This window comes from Manacus candei, unplaced genomic scaffold (assembly GCF_025592945.1).
Source record: "Manacus candei isolate 608988 ecotype Guabito, Panama unplaced genomic scaffold, ASM2559294v1 h1tg000011l, whole genome shotgun sequence".
Classification (NCBI taxonomy): Eukaryota; Metazoa; Chordata; class Aves; order Passeriformes; family Pipridae; genus Manacus; species Manacus candei.
This window is the reverse complement of record NW_026138059.1, coordinates 1,548,249-1,563,292: the sequence shown is the minus strand read 5'-3', so window position 1 is coordinate 1,563,292 and position 15,044 is coordinate 1,548,249. Positions and strand designations below refer to the sequence as shown.

General features: G+C 37.8%; 2 protein-coding genes across 14 annotated transcripts in view; both read right to left on the bottom strand.

The window, feature by feature from the left end:
• The window catches only part of LOC127466875 (uncharacterized), a 242,078-nt gene that overhangs the window by 101,946 nt on the left and 125,088 nt on the right, over window positions 1–15,044 (bottom strand). The window lies entirely within an intron of this gene.
• The window catches only part of CYRIA (CYFIP related Rac1 interactor A), a 53,690-nt gene continuing 51,603 nt past the window's right edge, over window positions 12,958–15,044 (bottom strand). For all 13 annotated transcript variants that reach the window (XM_051778367.1, XM_051778361.1, XM_051778360.1 and 10 more), the window contains one exon: window positions 12,958–15,024. In XM_051778367.1, coding sequence (XP_051634327.1) covers window positions 14,961–15,024 — 64 coding nt within the window. In that variant the 3' untranslated portion in view covers window positions 12,958–14,960. The remainder of the gene's footprint in view (window positions 15,025–15,044) is intronic.

Genomic DNA, 15,044 nt, shown 5'->3' with positions numbered 1-15,044 from the left:
AATCCATGTTTATCCAAAATAATTCACTTAAATAAATCTCATAAGGGAAAAACATACTTAGACTAATCAACAATTAATTGCCAGAAGGAAGGTATGTGTCAAAAGAAGATTTGTGGGTGTCAATCTCTTCTCCCAAGTAACAAGTGATAGGGCAGGAACAACCAACCTCAAGTTGCATCAGGGGGAGGTTTAGGTTGGATATTAGGGAAAATTTCTTCTCTGAAAAGGTTGTTAAGCATTGGAACAGGCTGCCCAGGGAAGTGGTAGTGTCACCATGCCTGGAGGTATTTTAAAGATGTGTAGATGAGATTCTTAGGGACATGATTTAGTGGTGGACTTAGCAGTGCTTAACAGCAGGATTAACAGGTTAACAGCAAAATTCAATGATCCTAAAGGTGCTTTCTAAGATTTGCAAAGGCCTGTCCTAGTGCCCGGTGTTCTTCAGTGTATTTATAAAAGTAACAGATAATGGGCTAGAGAATACTTCCAATACATTTGTAGGTAATACCAAGGTAGGAAGGACTGAGAATGCAACAAAAAGACTCAGGTACATCTTGCTACTGAAAAATAGTCCCATTTTCCTCAAGCCATGCTTTCTCTCAGGCACATTCATACAGGAGTTGAAACTGCATATTGTAGATGTGACAGTGACATGACACCTGGTTCAGACCAAGGAATAGTGTCCCCCTTCAGCCACAGACATTGTAAAGGGACCTGGCAATTGCACCCCAATAATACACCAAAAGTCAGAAAGAGTTCAAAATCTTGACAAATGGGAAATTCCCTGAAAACAGGATTAAATAGGATAGGAGGAAAGTACTGTACTTAAGAAATAAAAATGTCCACTGTAGGTGGATTACAAGATTGCAGTTCCCCCTTGGAAGTTGTTTTTTTATGTCCATGCTGACTTCTGATTGCACCATCTTGATCCTGTGCCTCTATTGCTACCTATGTGGTTGTAGGGTTGTCTCTCCAGCTTGGTTATGATTAGGTATTAGGGTAAAACAGAGAGAAGGTTGTTCTACAAGTCAGTAAGCCAATACTGGACCTGCTGCCAATGCTTACTGCAGATAACAACTGTAGTAATCCTTGTGTTCTGTAATTGTTTCACCTATAAGCTCCAGTTTCTGCCTTTTCAAATAAGGCAGGAGACAAAACAAGCAAAAAAATCTGCTCTCACAAGCGAAAATCACAATCTAAATAATATGGTTACAAGGCTTCATGTCTCTCCTGTTGTATATCCACAATTAAACCCAACATGGAGGTCTTTCCTCAGTCTTCAAGTAGACCTTACTCAGGTGGAAACCTTGTGGAAGGGTTCAGCTCACCAGAGATCTCAGCTGCCTTCTCTAAATGTCATTCTATCTTTATACTAATTTGCTTTCAAAGACAGGCACTCCAAAAATGTACCTGCACCCTTCTACAATTCAACAGGGAACAAAGCCTATAGTTTCCTATACTGCACTTATTACCTTCCCAGTATGAATGGGGCAACATTATATGTATCTAATATGTGAGATTTCTCTTCTTAGGCTTTTACCAGAGGGATAATAATTTATTTTCCTAATGTTTAGATTAAAGGAAAGTGTTTGCTTTTTTTTTTTCCTGATGTGATTTAAACTAATGGAATTACATTAGAATATAAACAATATGCAAAGGAAGAGATTCGGGCTCCTAAGTCATGTTTACATACATGTCTGTGTGAGGAAACCCTTGTTCTAAGCGGCACACACATCATTCTCCATGGAGCATGGCTTGTATAAAGCTGTATTGTTCCCTCTTCCAACTCACTCAGAGGCCTTTTTGTGTTTTTTGCTGCTTTCCTCACACCCAATCCTACACACAGCCCATTTTTCTCCTTCGACTCTTACTGCTGCCGTGTCCTGCTTCCTTCTTTGGCCTCTTTGCAGGATGTAACAGAGTTTGCACTCCTGCCTTTCAGCACGAACAGTATCTCTCTCTAAGCCAGCCTGCAGACTGCAGGAACACACTGCTGCATCAGCCCTGGCCAGGGACTGGGAGCTCCTCTGAAGCTCCAGATCCCAAGACCCCTGGCTTTGGCAGCAAAGTGAACCACAGGGTGGGGAAGTCAATGGCTCAGCATTTAGCCTATGTCAGCCATAACTCACATGCCCCTGGTTTTACTTCATAGGCATTAAAAAAACCCAAAAAACACAACACAAAAACCAAACCAAAAATATAAAATGCATAATACTTAAGTTTGCTTCCAAAATTTTGTTTTCAACAGTTTATACTGAAAAGAGAGAAGGGTCTTTTCTTCCCCAGGCAAGATTAAGAGTGATGGAAGTGAGATAAAGAATGGCTCACAAAACTCTGCTGTTGTTTGGCACCCATGTTTATTAAATCCAGCATAAGTATAAGACTTTCATTTGTTCTTGTTTTATTTATTTTGACTATCTGCTGATAATGATTATATAGCAAGAATAAGAGAGCGAAACTAACATTTTTCCCATATTCAGTTATACTACACTTCACCTTTCTTAGATTATATTAGTTAAAATTCATGGCTTTCGCAGACCACTCATAGTTAAAGTGCACTCAAATAAGGACGAAAAACAAACGTAATCTCTGACTCCAGGGTACTTATACAAGCCCTGTTAACGAACTGATTAAATGATCTAGCCTTGCCTAATTATCCCTGTTTTATGAACTGGTAAACAAAGGCAAAGAGGTAGCTTTCCTAGTGAGAACTAGCACAAGGATATTTTATCCATTCATTTACACTGAAGCTTTAAAATATTATTATTAGAATGTTAGTATTTTGTCTTAATGTTCATAAACTTCAGTCAGGATAAATTCTTACAGTTTAAATCAATTAAGGTACTTCAGCAGAGGATGAGAAATGCCTTCTAAGTCCTTCATATTTTAGACTACATGGCAGAGTTGCTATTTCATCACCTGGCTACAGTTTTATATAATACCAGTTAATAATGAACCATTTAAACAAATGTTTTTCTTAATACAAACGAACATATTTTGGTGTTTGTTTAAAGGAATAACTACACAAAAGGTATAATGTAATTCAAAACATGTCTGGTGAACCATTTTTTTCCTCATTCAACATCTCTACCTTCTTGAATCATAGTTAGCCAGAGTAAGATCCAAAGTGCCTACACAAAAAGGTTATATCACTACTAATAAATTGAACACGTCTAGTCTCTGGCCAGTGGGCTGACTGGCATGATATGGCTACAACCATACCCTTGTTCTGTCTCTGCCTCCAAAACAGCACTGTCACAACTGACAGAGCAAAGGCTGAAGGCATTTCTTGTGGGACTGAAGTGTGCCAGGCACTGAGAGGCTCTCGGTGCTCACACCTGTGCCCTGGCCCCTGTACAGCTGGAGTGTCTGCATTCCAGGGTTTACCCTGTAACAGATTTATCTAGACCACATTTCTTTAGCTGTTTACAGACCATCTGTGTGAGGTGGTATCAAAAGCTTCATGGAGGCAAATGACTTGATATTGCTGCTTCTTCTCTGCTACTTTTTTCTGTTAAGGAGATTGCACTGCTTTGACATGGTGTGACACAGCCCATTATCTAAGCAGGCTCTTATTTTCACACCCCTACCTGATTTCTAAGGGCAGGCACATGACTCATCTCCCCTTTAGAAGTGGCAAACTACACTCTATGCTAAGCCAGTTCATCAAATTCTTTATGATGAAGTTCATCAGGCCCAACCTGCTCCAAAATATTGGAATTAGCTAAGGCTGGTGTACTGAAGCATGAACTCAGTATTTAAGGATATTACTTGCAGCATATCTCCTACTTGCTATGGGATAATGGTGAAAAACCACTACCTAATGGACTGAGCAGCAAGTAACACTGCATAGCTCTTCTGTTACTGGGGTTCTGCTTTCTCATATCAGTATTGTGCCACTGGAAGCGAAATTCGTTTCCTTTTTCAGTCCATTTTAATGCTTCCAGATCTTTAATATTTTATGTCGAAAAAATTTCTTCTCTAAAAATATCTCCATTCCTATCAGTCTACAGTAACCCCACCAAGTCAGTACAGCAGTGCGTACAGGACAAATTTTCTGGTTTTAAGTATTCCAAAGAGCTGAACTGCTTTTCAATACCTCAAGGTCACAGCCTAGTTCTAGAGGCTTTTTGTGGATCCTAAACATTTCCAGGTCTCCCTGTCCCTGGTTGTTTGTATTCGCCTCTCACGTTCTGATTTCACTGTTTAAAGGGCAAGGAAAGTTTACTGAATGGAAAGACCTTGGAGTCTACAATATCAAACAGCAGAGTGACCTCAAAGGAAAACATATTTCATTAGAAAGAAAAAAGAGTTTCCTTACAAATCCAGCTTGTTTTACCCACCCAGATCTGCCTTTTTGCTGCCTCTGTGGTGACATATGTTTTATATGAATCTATATTAAGATGAATTTTAACCTACAAATAACTAGATACAGCCATGCAGTAGGAGGGAATTCCTACAAGATGATGTAAAGTTTTTTAAGCAGTAAAATTAAAAATAGCACATAAAACCTGACCAGTAGATTTGGATTTGAACCAAGGCAACACATTTGGGAAACATTATCAAGTTTATCAGGGGTAACATATCACAGAAAATCTGCTTCTGTTTATATGCCATTTATTATTCATTTTTTTACATTTCCCTTTTTTCCTCAACCTTTTTTACCCCTAAGCAAATCTATGTTAGACTTAACTGAAATGTGAGATAACAGACCAGTCTTTTAATTTTCTTTCCCTATAAGAAAAAAGCAGATCTGATCAGAAGTAAAAAAAAAAAAAAAAAAAAATAAAAAAAAAAATTTCTATGAAATATAAGTACAGGGAAAAAAGGTTGCCAGAGTAGGAACTGGTAATAAGGGAGAAATCTGTCTCACAATGAACACCAAGAAAAAATAAATGCCTAATAAGATTAAACTAAGGGCCAAATTCTATCCTTCCCTATGCTGCATTGCATTTCATGATATAAATAGCACATTACAGCCTTTGCCTCATGCAACATACCATATCTGTGATAAAGGCTGCTTTTTATGTCTAGGACACTTATATTAATAGGGTTATGCCAGCAGAGAGGTTTTGCCCATGGCTGGTAGAATGTTTGCAGTTTATAGCAATCAAGTGTAACTCAGGGAAAAACACAAACAATGAAAGCAAATTCAGTCTTAGTAAATGACCCAGTCCTTCAACGTTACTCAGAAAAGTTCTCACTCATATCATCAAAATAAACTTAAAATGAGAATGAGCTATAACTTAGTCATGCCTGATCTGTCTTCAGAATAAAGGTAATCATTAAAAGTCAGCTTAAACCTGTCCCAAAGTCAGCCAAGATTCATGCAGTCTTTCTACTGAATGCAGTTCAAATTGAAGCTCAACTTAAATTTGAATTCTTTTGTTAGTTGTTTGCCCATCAGTAGTTTGTAATTTTCTTCAAAGGATTTAAATGTAAAATATCAACACAGCTTTGAAAGCTGTTATTGAACAGTGGTTTGTTCTGATGCTGAAATCTCCAGCTGAGCTGAATGTTTACTATTCTTTGTTTGGATAAGCAAAATTTTTGGAGTGGTTTCAGGAGCAAATCTTTCCTCTGTGTGCTCTAGAATCCACACTTAGACCCTGTTCTATCAGCGAACACTCCTTATATCTCAAAGAAAGCAAACACAGTAATGGGCATAAAATGGGGAGTATATTTATTTTAAAATGCAAGCAAACCCACAAAATATAATAATATAAACAGATAGTATTTGAATTTACTCTTTAGTTTTATTTTAGTAGAGATTTTTTCTAGAATCTATGTGATAAAACAGCTTTGTGATTTTATGAATTGTTGCATACTGTTACTGATGTAAGTGCTCTATCTATTGAATAGTTCCAATTGAACAATTACTTGTATTTAGAATTGAAAATTATTTCAAACTACAATTAAGAGTCTTGTAATTACAACATACAATGAGTACGGAATCTCAACTGGACATCACTAAAGAAATTTTGGGTAACTCTCCACCACTGTTGCAGAGCACGAAACGTATGTTTGGGCAAATGTAAGGTAACATGTCTTAAAACATCGTATTTAGAGGACATTTATTCTAAGTGGATACAGATGGAAGAGACCAGAGAGAGTAAGTCAAAGGAGTTCCTAGTAACCCAGTAAGGTTGAACTGCTGAACCCTGTTGATGAAATTAGCATTGCTGGTGATGCTGTCAGGTAGCTGAGTGCTACTAGACAGAAAAGATGATTTATTAGCATACATGAAGAAAAAGTTACAACTTGTAAGAATAAAGAGGTTTTGCTTGGCCTTTTTTTGGTTTATTTTCAGCTTGGCAATTTGAAAGCTAATGACTCAAACAGGCTTTGAATCAGATCCTCAAAGATAAACTAAATGAAAATGAAAGCCATTTCATTTATTTTATATTGCTGCTTTTGTTGCCTCTCTCTTGCTGTTGCAGAAATCCCAGCACAGGATAGCAACAGGCAACACTCAAAGCAAAAACTGTCAGATACTGGGAACACTTTCACAGTTAGTCACCTCTCCTGAAGGTCATTGTAAGAGATGGCATTTCATCCAAGGATCTCCACAGGCAACAGTGGAGAGACAGAGAAGTGGGCCCATGGGAATCTCACGCAGTTTATCAAGACCAAGTTCAAGGTGCTGCACCTGGGTCGGGACAATCCCTGGTATCCTTACAACCAGGGGGCTGAACAGATGGAGACCAGCCCTGCAGAGAAGGACTTGGGGTTGCTGGTGGACTACAGGCTAGACATGAGCCAACAGTGTGCACTCACAGCCCAGGAACCCAATTGTATCCTGGGCCACACCCAGAACAGCGTGGGCAGCAGGGCAAGGGAGGGAATTCTGTCCCTCTGCTCTGCTCTGCTGAGACCCCACCTGCAGTGCTGCATCCAGCCCTGGGGTCCCCAGCACAGGAAGGACACTGACCTGCTGGAGCAAGTCCAGAGGAGGGCCACCAAGATGATCAGAGGGATGGAGCACCTCTCCTATGAGGAAAGGCTGGGGGAATTGGGATTGTTCAGCCTGGAGAAGAGAAGGCTGTGGGGTAAACTAATTGTGGCCTTCCAGTACCTGAAGGGATCCTACAAGAAAGATGGAGAGAGACTTTTTACAAGGGTGTATAGTGACAGAAGAAGGGGCAATAGCCTCAAACTGGAAGAGAGTAAGTTCAGATTAGGTATTAGGAACAAATTCTTTACTGTGGGGGTGGTGAGGCACTGGAAAAGGTTGCCCAGAGAAGTTCTTGATGCCCCATCCCTGGGAGTGTTAAAGGACAAGTTGGATGGGGCTCTGAGTAACCTGGTCTAGTGAAAGGTGTCTCTGCCCATTGCAGAGCAGTTGGAACTAGATGATACTTAAGGTCCCTTCCAAACCAAAGCATTCTATGATTCTGTGATTTCTGGAGGCAATTTAGTCTACCCTAATACAAAGAATGAGGTTCTTTAGAGGTCTGTCTCTCCATACTCTTTGGAGGACTGCACATAGGACATAATTTCCTACCTCAAGCAAAGCCTATGGCTGTTCCAAGTGTTGTCCCTTGAAATGTCACATGAAAACTAAAGTTGTAACTCCTGTCACTTGTATTTTCAAGATGTTTATGGCAGACAGGACACAAAATTCTATGCTTCAAAAAGCATATCAGGTTAAGATGAACAAAGCTATGGAAGAATTAATCTACTTCAAATAGAGGCAAAAATATATTTTCTAATTTTGAAAAGAGATGATAAAAAGAAATTAAAAAATTAATGCCATTAAAAAGAGGGTGAGAGGATGACATTTTAGGAGCTCTGATACCAGTACTGTGACCATTAGTTATTTTCATTTTGCTTTCAAGATCAGGGAGGTCAATGACCTGTCACTGTCAAGTCTAGAATGCTATCTTTCATTTTTATGCTTCTTGACCCATGAAGTCAATAGAAGATGTCCCTGAGAATTTTTTCAGCAGAAGTTTCTAATTGTGATACAATTGAATGAACACCTCAGGAGAACTGAACTTTCCATATACATGCAAAATCAAAAATGACTTTTCATGAGGCCAAATCTTTGCTATTTCCTGGGCCTTTTATCTTACACATAAGTAGCCCACTACTACCTGGTATGAAAATAATCTCAATTAAATTGAAGACTGTACTTTTCAAAAGCTAAAAACCACAGTGTTTGCTTGTTAGACTGTATAGACTGATTTCTATTAAGTATGGCGTTTCAAATTGTTCTTGGGGTCAGAGAGGAATGACTTTTTTTTTTTTTTTACATTTCATCAGTATGAAAGAACTGAGGAATCTCTAACTTTCCAACATGAAGAGTGATCATTGCCTTGGGCACCTGGGTCAAACTCTTAACAAAACTGTTCGGTCTTTTCTCAGCTCAGTTACACTGTGCTTCTTGATTTGAACTACTTGCACACTCAGGTAATATCTGTAACAGTAACCCCCCAGATTTATACATATGAGAAGGACTAATGATACTTGTTTGAAAAATAATCTTGTCTCAGAAGTTTTCAGCAATTTTCTGGTAGCATGCATTTGAGTACTTTTGCTGACTTTATTTAACCTAGACTGGATTGTATTATTTAAAAATCTGGACAGTTATATAGTGAATGACAAAAATAAAGAAAAAAATTGGTCTTATTTGTGTCTCAAAGTAATTACAGTTGTACAACATATAATCAGAATAGTGGGCTTCAATGTGAATGTGAAACTACTGAACAAAAGTAATCTTAAGCTTCCAAATTTAATAAAGCAAATGTCAATTTGACAGGCTGTGTAAAACAAATGTGGCATTCACTCTGTAGTTTTAAAACGCAGCTGCAAAGAATTGGTTGTCAGTGGTTAAAAGAATTTCTCATTGCATGAGTATCATTGATATTATTATGAATGTATACCTGAGTATGGGTAATCCAAAACTGACCAGAAGAACCAATACGTACATTTCATCAGAAACACATAACAAAAATCTCCAAAAATCCTTTAATTAGGTAGCACAACTTTTCTTTCTCCAAACTGAAAACTTCCATAGAGATTCAATGCCTGCTTCAGTCTTCTATTGATATATTTGGTATCTCAGCAGCTAGGACCACATATATCTGTTCAGTAAGTTCATCTAAGAAATCTAATTCAAGTCCCCTCTAAGGAATCTTGTTTGGGAAGGTTTCTATTAAGGAGCCTTTGAGTTTTGATGCTGCATGTTATTTAAGCCTGAGTTTAATAGTTGAAGTGAAGTGTTTATATGCAATAAAAAAAAAAGTACATTAAATTGATTTAAACATTTGTTTTCCCAAAATCCACTCCATCAGATATTTCTTTATTATGAGTAAAAAGACACAAATAGGAACTGCATAGACAATTCTAGTACAAAAAATTAAAATCATAAAACCCACCGCATTTGATTTAGAAATATATCTGAAATTGTCAAATCTTAATATTATTGAGAAAACTGTGTAAGACCAGTTTTTTCAATAACCTTGTCAGAAATGTTCTCAAAATGAGGTTCAATGCCCATCTCTCTAAATTCACTCTGTGTAAAGGACCAGAAGGCAGATGGAGGTTGCACACAGATGAGCCAAAGTGAGCTACCTCACATTCCATCACACACTGCTTTACATCACTCAATAATGACAAGCACCAAAGAGCAGATGTCATGGCCTGAGGAGGGCCCTCAGGCAGCAGCTAGAGTGGAATGTGAGACTCTGCACAGTGCTGTGCAGCTGCCCTGGGGAGAGAGGCAAGGTTGGAGAGAGCCCTTAAGTTTCCTCCTACCATGGCATCCTAAAATTGTGTCTGTAAAGCAAAGTTTCTTCATTTTGGGTAGAGTCCTTTCCTGGTCAAAGCCTTTCACGTCCATCTAACAGGGACTTGGATGACATTGCCATGTCAACCACCCACAGGACAGGTGACTGCATCCATGTTGAGCCTCGTGCTTTGTTCTCTTTTCATCATGGAAGATCTAAGCCAGTTGAGGCAGATCATCTTTCACTGTCCTCTTTCAGCTTCTTTTGTGTGTCTAGAGAAGACAAACTCTTCCACAATTTTCAAGGCAGTAAGAGAGCAGCTGTTTGACACATCACTAAAATCCACAGAAAACTTCTTTAAACCCTGAAATTTCATTCAAGTGGATGCAGAATCAGAATGAGAATTATCATGAGCTGTAACAGCAACTTTGATCCAAGTCACATAGTAATATTTTAACCTTTAAATTCTGTTAGCAATTTTAAAATGTCAAGAGGTATGCTAAGTTCTTAATACCCAAGTCTACATATTTAATTGTCAACAGCCGAAATATCCAAGACAAGAGAGTAATATTAATTCCAGCTGGACCCCAAATTAATATCTGTTGGAAAATCATGATATGTCTTCCTCTTAAACTAGGGAATAGTACTTGGTTGGTCTACATTTAAACTATATACTTATTTTCTGGAACACCTACTGCATTGTTCATTTTAATTTTATTTATTTAATTGTTCATTTAAGTTTATTTTCAAAGCAGTCAAGCACAGGAGATCTTTGCAAGATTATCATGTTATGTCATTGATCCTCACTAGAAGTCTCAGTTTGGTCAGCAGTAAGAAATTTGGGTCAAAGGCCATGGCTGAGAAAAGACAAAGAGTATTGTTTACACCTGTGTCGATCAGAAACAGGTCTATTGAAATCAACTGAGTTACCTCTGTCTCAAATCAGTGTGAAAGAGAATTCTGTGTTTGCAGAATCTGGATTATGTGGCAGTCAGGAATTCACATTTATTAGTCTGTAGCAGGAAGCATTACTAAAAGATTGCTAAATTAAAATCCTAGTTTTTTCATTCTGTTTTTTTAACCAAAATGGGGTTTATCTTCTTATTGGCAAATCAAATTCATGTCACTGTTTAAGCCTGCTTGCTTGCACTGCATTATCTGACATGCTTCAAGGTATGAAGTAACAGATTCTGTAATTTTGCCTTAGAGAATTAATCTGAGGTAAGAGAACAGTAATTAGTGCCCTAGTTTTTAAAGCAAAAAATCAAAACCTCACCTTTTCCAACTATTCACAACTAGTAGCAAACTTTTGGATATGCAAGATTTTGTATTTCTTGACTTTTGATGTTCACACAATCATGCACTTCTAATAGTCCTAGAAAACATGCAATTTTAAAAGCATATTTCTGACTACACAGCCACAAGATGATTTACAAAAAAGATTTTGCTTGGGAGTTTTAACTTGGCTTGTTCAGGGATCTGGTTGGAAGCACTGCATGGGATACAGCACTGGAGAAACGATTTTGCCCAGGAGAGCTGGCTTATTTCCATGGATCACCTCCTCCAAGCTCAAGAATGGCCCTTCCTGGTAAGCATGAAACCAAACAAAGATGGCAGGAGGCCTGCAGGGATGAACACAAAGCTGCTGGATAAACTCAAACAGAAAGAGAAAGCATGCAGGAATTTAGAGCAAGGATGAGACACTCAGGAAAAATGTAAAGACTTTGTCTGAGCACGCATGGTTGGGCTTAGGAAAGCCAAAGCTCTTCTGAATTTAAATTTGGTGAAAGACATGAAGGTCTACAAAAAAGAGCTTCTACAGGTTTATCAGCAGCAACTGGAAAGCTATGGAAAATGTGTGCCTGCTGCTAAACGGGGTATGGGACCTGGTGACAAAGAATGTAGAAAAGATCAAGGAATTCAGTGGTGTCTTTGCCTCAGTCCTTTAATGGTAGGATTTGCCTTCAGGAATCCCAGGCCTCTCAGACCAGAGGAAAAATCTGGAGCAAGGAAGACAACTTTTGGCAGAGAAGGATCACATTGGGAACATTTAAACAAACTGGACCTACACAAGTCTATGGGACCTGATGGGATGCACCACAAATGTTGAGTGAGCTGGCTGATGTCCCTGAAGGCTTGTTTATCTTGACTTTAGCAAGGCTTCTGATACTGCCTCTCATAACTTCCTCGTGGATAAACTGATGAACCATGGATGAGATAAACAGGCAGTGAGGTATACTGAGAACTGGCTGAACTCCAGGCTCAAAGGGGATGTCATTAGCAGCACAAAATGCATCTTGAGGCCAGTCACTACTGGTGTACCCCAGTGGTTGATACTGGGACCAATACCATTTAACATCTTCGTTAGTGATGCAGAGGGCAGGGCAGAGTGTACCTTCAGGAATTTTGCAGATGATACAAAACTGTGAGGAGTTGTTGATACACCAGATGATTTTGTTGCCATGCAGAGGGACCTTGACAGACTGAGAATTGGACACCTGGACTGCTTTCGTTCAGATATGGTATGAAAAAATGGTGCAGAGTTTTCCTAAATCTACCTAGAAGTCATAAATTATGTTTCAAACACATTCATTTGAAGTGACAAACTTTAGTCTTTCAAATTCATACCACTCTAAAATAGTATTTTCTTCCACCACAAAACTAGCAAATTTGTAGGGCTCTTCTGACCCAAACTGTTCACAGTCATTTATGAACATTCCGAAGTGCTATCACTACAAGGCTTAAATATTTATCATACTACAAACATGTATTCTTACATAATGATGAGACAAAATAAGAAGAAACACCATCAAAATGGAGAACAATAACTTTGACCATTAGTCTACACAGCTCTTCTTCCAAAAGTAATTCATTTGCACTTACCTTATGATTAAATCAATCATCCTCTGGTGACCTTACTGACTGTAAACACAAACCTGAGATGGTCACCATAGGCTAGTATGACTAATGTGAAGATATAAGAATCACAGAAAAGAGATTCATGCCCTCAGCAATATCAACATTTTCCCCTTATCAAGATGACAGACAAGTGTCAAGAACATTAAATGAGGTATTTCACAATCTGTTTATGTTGTCTCTAAACACAGAGAGTCCCAGTGCTTACTGTACCAAACTTTTTATTATTCCAAACAAACTTCTGTACAAAAACATCAAAGCGGGCAAAGAAATTCTGTGACTTCAGCAAACAGCACATGACAACTCACGGAATGATTTAAGGTTTACACTTTTATTATACAAGTGACAAATAGCTTTTCTCTGGGCTACTTAAAGAGAAGACTTCATTGTTTGACAAATAATTGCAGGTAAGCATGTATTAACTTCAAAGCTCAACAGAATGGTCTGTCATCCACCTAGATTCACCTAACTGGAAGTGACTATGAACAAAGCAGGATTTTCTCTAATACACCTTTTTAAATGTCCTCTCATTAAAAATGGAGCTTGTAAACAGTGGATTTACTACTGGGAAAAAACAGTGTGATCATTGCTTCCAGAAAAAAGAACCAACAAAAACTAATGTGAGTTCTAATTCTGTTCCCGACAACACAGTGATCGGCTGCTGCAACCGCAGGCATGTGACAGGAATGCTGGAGATGTGGTGCTGTCCAGTATCACCACATGTATGATGTTGGCACCTGTGGGTTCTGATCAGGTCTGAGAAACATCATAGTGGTTGTTCTGCTCAGAAATAAACTCTTAAGTCAATCCCTATTCCAGAGAACTTGTGATATTAATACTGTTTAAGAACTGAGTTCAATGATACAATTTGTCACAGCGCAGCCAAGTTTCAGCAGACCAAATGCATCTTCAAAGTCTTAAGGTAATGTTTTTAGAAGTGATATGCATGAAAATTCCAGTGAAAGCATACAAACCCTGATATATGTACACAGGAATAAGCAAATGTAAATCTGAATCTGTGCACAAGCACTGGAGTTTTCACACATATAATGCAAGCAAAGTACACAAAATCAAACACATTTTCAGAACGTGACCTCTGCAAAAATATGTACAGCAACTGCAGACCACCCAGAAGACACACACTTAACAGAGCATGAGCACTTTGCTGCTTTTGGCAAAGTATTTCTATTCCATTTACTGGAAAATTTACTAGAAAGTAAGAACAAACAACGCAGCAAGGAATTCAACTCCTTGAAGTATCAATCACATCTCAAAAACCAATGAAGAGCAGTCAGCTGACAAATATTTCTGTGTTGACTCTGAATCATCTAATGAATAACATTGTAAGGAACTTGAGTTCCTAAGAACAGCTCAGCTCTTAAATTTATATCATCCCTAGTTTGATGAGGCCAATTTGACACTAGGGAAATTTGCTGCTACAGAAGAGTGTCCCAGTTTAGATCAGCAAAAAAATTACTTACCAGCTAGAGCTGCCAAAGAGCTAATGTTCATTCTGATAAATTTACACTGACAAACTCTGTCCAGTTAAGTCAAGGCATTAGTATTTTCCCTTTTCTTTCTAAATCTAATAAAATTATTCAGACTTTTCAAAATTTATCAATGGTCTTTAAACACATTTTCTGTTTATTTATATTGAATCTGAAAAAGGATATTAATTTCCTCAATTGTTGAAAGGTACATTATACTTAATTAAAAAGGTAAAATTATCTCTTTGCAATACATTTTTGGATGACAGCCACCACATAATTCTTAAAATTAGGTGGATCTCCACTTATTACAGGAAAGACAATGTGTTTTATGAGAGTGATGAACATTCAGGTATTCTCCTATTCATAGTAGTTTGATGAGATCCTAAAACTGACCAAAAAACTATGCACATGTTCTTATAACACATCCAATGAATTTTCCTTTCCCTCTTGTTAACTTTCTCCTTCTTCAAAGTTCCTTTTTTGTGGTACCTTTGACATTTCAGTTTATTTGATTTCCATTTTGTCTTCACTACTACTTAATTCTCTGATAGAGAAGGTGTTTAAGGATTAAAATGCACAGATAAACTGTCATAACTGAAGTATCTAAGTAAAAAAGTATTTTAAAGGTCAGAAGATAAAGCCTAGCATAAAAACAGGTTGCACTATATAAAGTCAGTCAGGTTATGAACAGATTCATATATTTTTAGCAATGTGAAGAAAATGGTTATGTAAATACACACAAGTATTAACATCAAACTGTATTAAATTATGTAAACATACACATCTTCTGTGATCAATACAAACATCTACTTGTCTCAGGATACTACTGCAGCATAGCTCGAATTTGTTTTGAAGTAGATTCATCATTCAGGTGTTTTGTAGTGAACCTAGAAATTACAAGTTAAAA